Below are 10,939 nucleotides of genomic sequence, written 5' to 3'. Positions count from 1 at the left end.
TTGATGGAGTGTCTCAGACATCCGATATCTTATCTACTGTTCTAAGCACACAAAGGCTCACTCAGCAGCACAGAGCTCCACGCTGCTTTGGACATTGCCGATGCGATGTTGATTCAGATGGTTTGGCTCAGTTTTAAGAAATTTTAATCACTGATACCCCTCATACAGCTGCAAGAGCATAAGTGTCTAGCATCGACTAACACTAATTAACGCTGGCTAACTGAACAGTGATATATGTGAGATTATATTTACGAGAAGTGGAATACAATCAAATGGCAGCATATTATCAGTAAATATCAGTAAATATTCTAGCAGTGAAACATTAAATGGCCAGAAAGGCAGTTTTATGCTGCAAAACACATTCACGCAAGTCTTAGCTACCAGTGAAACATAGGGTAAGAAGAAGAAAAGTGATAACGAACGTGAGCGACTCCTATAGGTCAGAGAGAGGAGTCTGCCAGATAATGAGGAATCTCTTTGGATGGTGTTTTTTCCTTTTCAGCTTTGGCATGGGGGTCTTGTACCGTTACAGTGGGTCTAGACGGGTAGCCACAGATGTCTCCCCAAGCCGGTTTTTTGCCCTGCAGATGTATCTCCCAAAGTCGATGGTCTCCATGTCCTCCAGCATGAGTACGCTTTGGGAGATCCGTGTGGTGTGGCCCACGCCACGGGTGATCAGCCGCCAGGCTCCGTAGATGGCCACCGGGCGCTGGTCCTGAGGTTGGGATACAGCCATTATACATGATGCTCATTTCCTTTTGAATGAGGTTCTGACCTGCAGCATCTACTGCTCAAGCAACCGATTAAGTTAAAGTTCACTTTCCTTGGCTCTAGGATAAGAGCGGCTGTGCTTAGATGTGTGTCTTGGGACAATAGATCCAGTGGATCGAACTAGGATGGATCAATGAATTAAACAGGGACAGGCCAGTGGATCAAAGAAAGAGGGGCCGATAGACTAGACATGAAAGATGTAATGATTTAATCATAGAGGATTCAGAATATTACCCAAGATTGGACCACAAACAAGATCAGGCTCTCCTCACCTGACCCGGGTATGTCCAAGTGAAGTCCACGTCCAGCTCCGGCTCCCCAAGAACCGTACAGGTGATGTTAACATTGTCACCTCCCCTCACAGACGTGGCAGAAGCCTCGATGGTCGCAAATGGGGGGCCACTGGGTACTGCCATGGGGGCAAGTGCTCAATATATAAGTAACGTTTATCATCTGATAAGAATTTTATTGTCATGGAACCGCTGAGAACAGCAAGCAACAACATTACGATGGTATTCCCTGATTCAACAAGTCCAAGACGGGCAAACCATAACAATAAGGTGTACTAGTCAGAGACGACGGAAAAAAGTGTGCGATAATCATAGACGATGACAAAAAGTGTATGATGATCAACAGCTAGGGTTACCATGTTTGGTAAGGCAAAAAAAGAGGACCCTCTGTCGCAGTGGTTTCTGGAAGCTGACGTCACTCATGAGAAGCGTGACACGTGGGGGTGTGCTTATCGTTTAATTTTAAAAACCGCCTGGACAGGGGCCCTAAAACAGGATGTGACTGGGTAAACCTCGATGTATGGTAATCCTATCAGCAGCATTTTAAGCAGTAAGGAAAATTAAAATTATAACGATGAAACAGTGGATGCAGTCCAAAAGAACGTATATATATATATATATATTGCAGAACTGGGGAGTTTCTAGCTATTGAAAAGATCAGGGGCTAAGTCAAGTATACCTGGGGAGTTTTATTTGAAGGAAGGAAGATTGGCATCGGGGCTAAGATACTCAGGGCTATGCTTAAAATACTTGGGGCTAGGCTTAAAATACTCTGAGCTAGGCTTAAAATACTCAAGGCTATAGCCCGGGTAATCAGACCTAACGTTGCCCATGTGGCTCAAGAGGGTGAATGCTATGTGTGTATGTGAGTGTGTAAGTCTGTGTGCATAGACACACCCGCTATTGCAGGGATGGTCTGAGGAACTAAACTTCTCATAGCTTATTATGTAGTTTAGCTGGTACTGTAATACATACTGTACTATAGCTTTCCAGTTAGCATTGCACCATTGTACATGCTGTACTATACCACTCCTTACCTTCCACGTACAGCAGCTGGTACTTGTTGGAAATCTGCATCATGCCCTTGGCGGCGGCCTTGCAGTAGACAATACCCATATGCTCAGGCCTGGGGTCAGTGATGAGGAAGCCGCTGGTGGGTTTGTAGGAGGCAGACACTTCTCCTGGTGGGACTTCCCTGTGCAGAGTCACTTGGGCCTGGGGAGTGGTCACGCGGCAGGGCACCACTGCCGGCCGGTCCGGCCGGAGGTACACCATCTCAGTGTAGACCATGGACGGAACAAACAGCTCGTCCTTGTCTGAAAGGAGTGTGAACCAGAAAAGCATCCACAAATCGCACTGTAACAGAGCAGAATCAAGAGAGGAGGTGCTGTATGGGCCTACCTGTGAAGTAGATGTAGATAGAGGAGGTGCTGTTTGGGCCTACCTGTGAAATAGATGTAGGTAGAGGAGGTGTGGTATGGGCCTACCTGTGAAGTAGATGTAGGTAGAGGAGGTGTGGTATGGGCCTACCTGTGAAGTAGATGTAGGTAGAGGAGGTGCTGTATGGGCCTACCTGTGAAGTAGATGTAGGTAGAGGAGGTGCTGTATGGGCCTACTGTACCTGTGAAGTAGATGTAGGTAGAGGAGGTGCGGTATGAGCCTACCTGTGAAGTAGATGTAGATAGAGTAGGTGCTGTATGGGCCTACCTGTGAAGTAGATGTAGGTAGAGGAGGTGTTGTATGGGCCTACCTGTGAAGTAGATGTAGGTAGAGGAGGTGTGGTATGGGCCTACCTGTGAAGTAGATGTAGGTAGAGGAGGTGTGGTATGGGCCTACCTGTGAAGTAGATGTAGGTAGAGGAGGTGCTGTATGGGCCTACCTGTGAAGTAGATGTAGGTAGAGGAGGTGCTGTATGGGCCTACCTGTGAAGTAGATGTAGGTAGAGGAGGTGTGGTATGGGCCTACCTGTGAAGTAGATGTAGGTAGAGGAGGTGCGGTCGGGGTCTTTCTCACACTCAGCTCCATCACACAGCACGACCCAGCAGCTGTACTCCCCTGTGTCGGCAGCAGAGGGCGACGTCAACATCAACTGGCTGAATTTATCTTGCTGCTTGATACTAGTCATAGAAGAGACAATGAGAACCAGGGACTGAAATGAAAAGATACCTTGCATGACAGCTAAGCTCTATTTGCAGGCAGGATTAAATGATATCTCCAAATTGAGATTGATCAAGGAATTATTCGCAATGGTTCAGTCTTCAGGAATGTGTGATAATGTCCCCTAGTGGCAAAGCTGTGAACGCTCAAGGAAAAAGGGTAAATTAATATCAAGTCAGAAAAGTGACAAGTCGAATGTGTAACTTTCCAGTTAAAATAAAATTTCCAACATATTTGTTATTGGGACGTTTTCATATTTTCCTAAGCAACCAATAAAATACAGTCAAATGGATTTATTGAAAGAGATAAAAATAAAAAGCAATAAAAACTTTCTTGTGCACCTTGTGCAATTTCGTAACCTGATGTATTAACTCATTAAAAATAGGCCATCGCTGAATGCTTTGGCAAGGGCCGTTTTTGATAATAGGTAAGAGTTTTCTGTACTTCTCAGCTGCCCACTACTCAGTGATGGATAAATCCAAGAAAAGTGACTCCAGTCAGCATTTTCACAAGGTCATTAACCCTCTAGGGTCTAGGGGTAGGGAACACACATTCACTGACTGGGGCATGATCAAACATGTCTTTCAATATCATAAACTTAATTCATGGCAAATGAATTATTTCTTATATATTTGTTTTGACATTACAATCATCTTTATTTTAATGTACTTTGTAAATGTGTCAGATTTATCTTAAGTTTGTAATTTGACATCAAAGTATAGACATTGCAAAACGCAGTTTGGAACACTTGCAGAAACATTATAAAAGTACATAGTAAGCCATGGTGGCAGTTTGTTTTGATCCCAGATATCATGCATGAACTCTCTCTGAATAAATCTTCCAGAGAAGGGTAACGGACTCGAAATGCACTCCCTCTGATCGATACAGTAACAAAACAGGCCCACTTCCGGTTTATATTAGCTGACAAAAACACAAAAATCCATTTACTGATAGATTTGCTGATAGGGCATCTTGGCAAGAATTCACTCATGGACATTCTAAATCCCTCAATCTTAGCAAGAAACATACTTTTTGAATTCAAGGGGGAATCATTGCATTTCGGTACATTGGCACTAACCATATGCGATTGACTCATTGGAAAATTCACATTTTAGTTATTTAGCAATGACTTTTATCCAAAGCAGCGTACATTCCTTTCATTTGATATAGCAGGGCTGGACAATCGCTGGAGTGTTTGGGGATAATGAGGCTGAATAGGGAAATCATTCTGCTGACCTGGGGAGTTAAACCAGTAATTATTTAATCGCACAATCGACAGCCTATTCACTGAGCCACACAGCCCAACAATGGCGCAACGCAAATACTGCATGGTGCACTGCAAATACTGCATGGTGCACTGCAAATAAGTAAGTGGGTACTTGAGGCACGACTCTTTGAAAATCTCCAGGCAGGTGGGGTGTGTGTGGGTACCTGAGGCATGACTCATTGAAAATCTCCAGGCAGACGGGGTGTGTGTGGGTACCTGAGGCGTGACTCATTGAATATGTCCAGGCAGGTGGGGTGTGTGTGGGCACCTGAGGCGTGACTCATTGAATCCTTCCAGGCAAGTGGGGTGTGTGTGGGCACCTGATGCGTGATTCATTGAATACGTCTAGGCAGGTGGGGTGTGTGTGGGCACCTGAGGCGTGACTCATTGAATACGTCCAGGCAGGTGGGGTGTGTGTGGGCACCTGAGGCGTGACTCATTGAATCCGTCCAGGCAGGTGGGGTGTGTGTGGGCACCTGAGGCGTGACTCATTGAATCCGTCCAGGCAGATGGGGTGTGTGTGGGTACCTGAGGCGTGACTCATTGAATCCGTCCAGGCAGATGGGGTGTGTGTGGGTACCTGAGGCGTGACTCATTGAATCCGTCCAGGCAGGTGGGGTGTGTGTGGGTACCTGAGGCGTGACTCATTGAATCCGTCCAGGCAGGTGGGGTGTGTGTGGGTACCTGAGGCGTGACTCATTGAATCCGTCCAGGCAGGTGGGGTGTGTGTGGGTACCTGAGGCGTGACTCATTGAATCCGTCCAGGCAGGTGGGGTGTGTGTGGGTACCTGAGGCGTGACTCATTGAATCCGTCCAGGCAGATGGGGTGTGTGTGGGTACCTGAGGCGTGACTCATTGAATCCGTCCAGGCAGATGGGGTGTGTGTGGGTACCTGAGGCGTGACTCATTGAATCCGTCCAGGCAGGTGGGGTGTGTGTGGGTACCTGAGGCGTGACTCATTGAATCCGTCCAGGCAGGTGGGGTGTGTGTGGGTACCTGAGGCGTGACTCATTGAATCCGTCCAGGCAGGTGGGGTGTGTGTGGGCACCTGAGGCGTGACTCATTGAATCCGTCCAGGCAGGTGGGGTGTGTGTGGGCACCTGAGGCGTGACTCATTGAATACGTCCAGGCAGGTGGGGTGTGTGTGGGCACCTGAGGCGTGACTCATTGAATCCGTCCAGGCAGGTGGGGTGTGTGTGGGCACCTGAGGCGTGACTCATTGAATCCGTCCAGGCAGGTGGGGTGTGTGTGGGCACCTGAGGCGTGACTCATTGAATCCGTCCAGGCAGATGGGGTGTGTGTGGGTACCTGAGGCGTGACTCATTGAATCCGTCCAGGCAGGTGGGGTGTGTGTGGGTACCTGAGGCGTGACTCATTGAATCCGTCCAGGCAGGTGGGGTGTGTGTGGGTACCTGAGGCGTGACTCATTGAATCCGTCCAGGCAGGTGGGGTGTGTGTGGGTACCTGAGGCGTGACTCATTGAATCCGTCCAGGCAGGTGGGGTGTGTGTGGGTACCTGAGGCGTGACTCATTGAATCCGTCCAGGCAGATGGGGTGTGTGTGGGTACCTGAGGCGTGACTCATTGAATCCGTCCAGGCAGATGGGGTGTGTGTGGGTACCTGAGGCGTGACTCATTGAATCCGTCCAGGCAGGTGGGGTGTGTGTGGGTACCTGAGGCGTGACTCATTGAATCCGTCCAGGCAGGTGGGGTGTGTGTGGGTACCTGAGGCGTGACTCATTGAATCCGTCCAGGCAGGTGGGGTGTGTGTGGGTACCTGAGACGTGACTCATTGAATCCGTCCAGGCAGGTGGGGTGTGTGTGGGTACCTGAGGCGTGACTCATTGAATCCGTCCAGGCAGATGGGGTGTGTGTGGGTACCTGAGGCGTGACTCATTGAATCCGTCCAGGCAGGTGGGGTGTGTGTGGGCACCTGAGGCGTGACTCATTGAATCCGTCCAGGCAGGTGGGGTGTGTGTGGGCACCTGAGGCGTGACTCATTGAATCCGTCCAGGCAGGTGGGGTGTGTGTGGGCACCTGAGGCGTGACTCATTGAATCCGTCCAGGCAGGTGGGGTGTGTGTGGGCACCTGAGGCGTGACTCATTGAATCCGTCCAGGCAGGTGGGGTGTGTGTGGGCACCTGAGGCGTGACTCATTGAATCCGTCCAGGCAGGTGGGGTGTGTGTGGGCACCTGAGGCGTGACTCATTGAATCCGTCCAGGCAGGTGGGGTGTGTGTGGGCACCTGAGGCGTGACTCATTGAATCCGTCCAGGCAGGTGGGGTGTGTGTGGGCACCTGAGGCGTGACTCATTTAATCCGTCCAGGCAGATGGGGTGTGTGTGGGCACCTGAGGCGTGACTCATTGAATCCGTCCAGACAGGTGGGGTGTGTGTGGGCACCTGAGGCGTGACTCATTGAATCCGTCCAGACAGGTGGGGTGTGTGTGGGCACCTGAGGCGTGACTCATTGAATCCGTCCAGGCAGATGGTGTGTGTTTGGGTACCTGAGGCGTGACTCATTGAATCCGTCCAGGCAGGTGGGGTGTGTGTGGGTACCTGAGGCGTGACTCATTGAATCCGTCCAGGCAGGTGGGGTGTGTGTGGGTACCTGAGGCGTGACTCATTGAATCCGTCCAGGCAGGTGGGGTGTGTGTGGGTACCTGAGGCGTGACTCATTGAATCCGTCCAGGCAGGTGGGGTGTGTGTGGGTACCTGAGGCGTGACTCATTGAATCCGTCCAGGCAGGTGGGGTGTGTGTGGGCACCTGAGGCGTGACTCATTGAATCCGTCCAGGCAGGTGGGGTGTGTGTGGGCACCTGAGGCGTGACTCATTGAATCCGTCCAGGCAGGTGGGGTGTGTGTGGGCACCTGAGGCGTGACTCATTGAATCCGTCCAGGCAGGTGGGGTGTGTGTGGGCACCTGAGGCGTGACTCATTGAATCCGTCCAGGCAGGTGGGGTGTGTGTGGGCACCTGAGGCGTGACTCATTGAATCCGTCCAGGCAGGTGGGGTGTGTGTGGGCACCTGAGGCGTGACTCATTGAATCCGTCCAGGCAGGTGGGGTGTGTGTGGGCACCTGAGGCGTGACTCATTGAATCCGTCCAGGCAGGTGGGGTGTGTGTGGGCACCTGAGGCGTGACTCATTGAATCCGTCCAGGCAGGTGGGGTGTGTGTGGGCACCTGAGGCGTGACTCATTTAATCCGTCCAGGCAGATGGGGTGTGTGTGGGCACCTGAGGCGTGACTCATTGAATCCGTCCAGACAGGTGGGGTGTGTGTGGGCACCTGAGGCGTGACTCATTGAATCCGTCCAGGCAGATGGGGTGTGTGTGGGCACCTGAGGCGTGACTCATTGAATCCGTCCAGACAGGTGGGGTGTGTGTGGGTACCTGAGGCGTGACTCATTGAATCCGTCCAGGCAGATGGGGTGTGTGTGGGTACCTGAGGCGTGACTCATTGAATCCGTCCAGGCAGATGGGGTGTGTGTGGGTACCTGAGGCGTGACTCATTGAATCCGTCCAGGCAGATGGGGTGTGTGTGGGTACCTGAGGCGTGACTCATTGAATCCGTCCAGGCAGGTGGGGTGTGTGTGGGTACCTGAGGCGTGACTCATTGAATCCGTCCAGGCAGGTGGGGTGTGTGTGGGTACCTGAGGCGTGACTCATTGAATCCGTCCAGGCAGGTGGGGTGTGTGTGGGTACCTGAGGCGTGACTCATTGAATCCGTCCAGGCAGGTGGGGTGTGTGTGGGTACCTGAGGCGTGACTCATTGAATCCGTCCAGGCAGGTGGGGTGTGTGTGGGTACCTGAGGCGTGACTCATTGAATCCGTCCAGGCAGGTGGGGTGTGTGTGGGTACCTGAGGCGTGACTCATTGAATCCGTCCAGGCAGGTGGGGTGTGTGTGGGTACCTGAGGCGTGACTCATTGAATCCGTCCAGGCAGGTGGGGTGTGTGTGGGTACCTGAGGCGTGACTCATTGAATCCGTCCAGGCAGGTGGGGTGTGTGTGGGTACCTGAGGCGTGACTCATTGAATCCGTCCAGGCAGGTGGGGTGTGTGTGGGTACCTGAGGCGTGACTCATTGAATCCGTCCAGGCAGGTGGGGTGTGTGTGGGTACCTGAGGCGTGACTCATTGAATCCGTCCAGGCAGGTGGGGTGTGTGTGGGTACCTGAGGCGTGACTCATTGAATATGTCCAAGTAGGTGGGGTGTGTGTGGGCACCTGAGGCGTGACTCATTGAATCTGTCCAGACAGGTGGGGTGTGTGTGGGTACCTGAGGTATGACTCATTGAAAATCTCCAGGCAGGTGGGGTGTGTGTGGGTACCTGAGGCGTGACTCATTGAATCTGTCCAGACAGATGGGGTGTGTGTGGGCACCTGAGGTGTGACTCATTGAATCTGTCCAGGTAGGTGGGGTGTGTGTGGGTACCTGAGGCGTGACTCATTGAATCTGTCCAGGTAGGTGGGGTAGGTCCACCCCACCCTGGAACCCTTGCAGCGCAGTTCCAGGTCTTTTCCTGCAGGCACCGTCAGGCTGTCCCCCAGCCTCAGGAAACGGCCCTTGTCTAGCACCTGCGTCAGCAGCGCCCCCCCTCTGCCCTGAGGGTCCCTCTCTTTCAGCTTCGGTGGGCGACCTTTCACCCGTTTGCCGATCAGTTTGCTGCGGCTTTCGTTTGAATCTTTCCTCCGCCTGAAGTTCTGGCAGAGACCTGAGGTGACGGAACAGACATGCTCAGAGACATGCACTTTCTACTGGGTGTACCATGGACGGCCAGCTCAAGAGACAGATATATGCTGCTTTACCTGGGAAGGGGGAGGGGGCACAGGTAGTATGATGGAGGCAAACACAGTTGCTGGATTTACTGGTCGGGGCAGTCATGACGATTTTAGGCGACTACTGATACTTTGCGTAGAAAGTGCTTAGCAGGAATATTGAGTCGCTGTTATTGGCTGTGATGCACTGACACTCCTCCAAAGGCTCAGGGAGGGTGATGAGAAGCAGAAGCATCCAATAAAAATGCCAAATCAGCAGGAGACAGGCTACTGGCACAGGGAGAGCAGGAGCAGGCCGGCGGTTCCCGTGTGTCAGGTGGAGGTTACAGTATCAACGTTTCAGATCTTTATCCGATGAATGACATGATATATAGGCGACGTCACCATAAAAGAGGTTCCAAAACTGCCATTACTAAGTCTCCTTCGGCGAGCGGACATATTAATTTACCAAATGACCTCTCCTGCTGCGATAGCTGAAGTATATGAGTCTCGCATGATTGAGCGGAGAGCAGCAACCCCTGCTGCAGTTACTGTACGCTCTTCTGTCATCTGGAAATCCACGCACAGCTGAAAAAACAACCGCGGTGTATCGCACCAGGGCCAGACCTGCCGCAAATCTCACCCATTTTTTTTCATTTTCCTTACGTCATTTTCCTCGTTTATTATTTGCACCTCTTTTGTCCTGAGATTTTACCTTTACGTTAAAAGTAGGACACTGAAAAGTGTTTCTCAACCCGGTCCTTGGGGATCCCAGGACAGTCCACGTTTTTGCTTCCTCCCAGATCCGTCCAGTCCTACCGGGAGCTGGGAGGGAGCAAAAACGTGGATGGTCTGAGGGTCGTCAAGGACCGACTTGTGCAACACTACTGTAAACCTTATAAGCTCCTTCCCCTGTTTCTCATTCGTTTGCAGGTCCAGTCCTTCCCTTCTCTGCCTGCTAAACACAAACACCCACGTCACAGCCCAGCTAGTCAGCCTTCAGCGAGCATCTGGCACATGAGAGCAGCCAGCAGACATATCGCTGCTCTGTCCCTCCCCTCCCGGTGCTTTGACGCGTACCCACCTTTTAAAGCCCCATCTTGTATTTTGACAAAAAGTCTTTAACGCTTAAAGGAGCAGACGGGAAAAGTAGGACCATGAACAACCAGCCAGCATGATTTTTTTTTGCTGTTCTTCTTGAAGAAAATATGCAGGAAGCGTTTCCATTAGTTACATGTTCTGTAGACATTAGGCTGTTAAAGACGTAAATGTGGCTAATTTTTTTTTGCAGAGAAAGTTATTTTTACTTGTCTCCCAAATGCTGATTCAAGCCCCCCCCCCCCCCCATTCTTTCATCTTTGAGCCACAAAAGTGTGAGCGGCTGCTGGTTCAGATGGTGAATCCTTGAGACATGCCAGCATCATTTTCAGAGGGCAGGAAGCCCCTTGAAATGACAGGAAGTTGTGCCAAGCCAAGGTTAGAGCAGAGCAGAAACAGAAGGAGAGAGGTGAAGGCCTGTGCGGGTCACAGGAGGGGGGGGGGGCTCACCATTCTCCAGCTGGGACCACAGCAGAAGCAGCCCCACCAACAGCCAGAGCTTCATAGTGCCGGTCTGAAGCGTGGAGATTTGGAGCAAGACGGGAAGCACAGAGCTCAGAGAGGGAGAGTCGACTCACCAATAAAGTAAAGGAAAAAAAAACACA

At 51.3% G+C, this 10,939-nt stretch overlaps 1 protein-coding gene across 1 annotated transcript; it reads right to left on the bottom strand.

The window, feature by feature from the left end:
- Nucleotides 1–127: 127 nt before the first annotated feature.
- pdgfrl (platelet-derived growth factor receptor-like) lies at nt 128–10,939 on the bottom strand. Its single transcript, XM_048971399.1, has 6 exons — nt 10,785–10,939; nt 8,914–9,193; nt 3,027–3,178; nt 2,099–2,377; nt 1,044–1,180; nt 128–715 (listed from the first exon to the last, which is right to left on the bottom strand). The coding sequence occupies exons 1-6, from the start codon at nt 10,837–10,839 to the stop codon at nt 527–529; spliced, it is 1,092 nt and encodes a 363-aa protein (XP_048827356.1). The 5' UTR covers nt 10,840–10,939; the 3' UTR covers nt 128–526.

This window comes from Brienomyrus brachyistius, chromosome 12 (assembly GCF_023856365.1).
Source record: "Brienomyrus brachyistius isolate T26 chromosome 12, BBRACH_0.4, whole genome shotgun sequence".
Taxonomy (NCBI): domain Eukaryota; kingdom Metazoa; phylum Chordata; class Actinopteri; order Osteoglossiformes; family Mormyridae; genus Brienomyrus; species Brienomyrus brachyistius.
The sequence above is the reverse complement of the archived record's forward strand: the minus strand, read 5'-3'. Positions and strand labels throughout refer to the sequence as shown.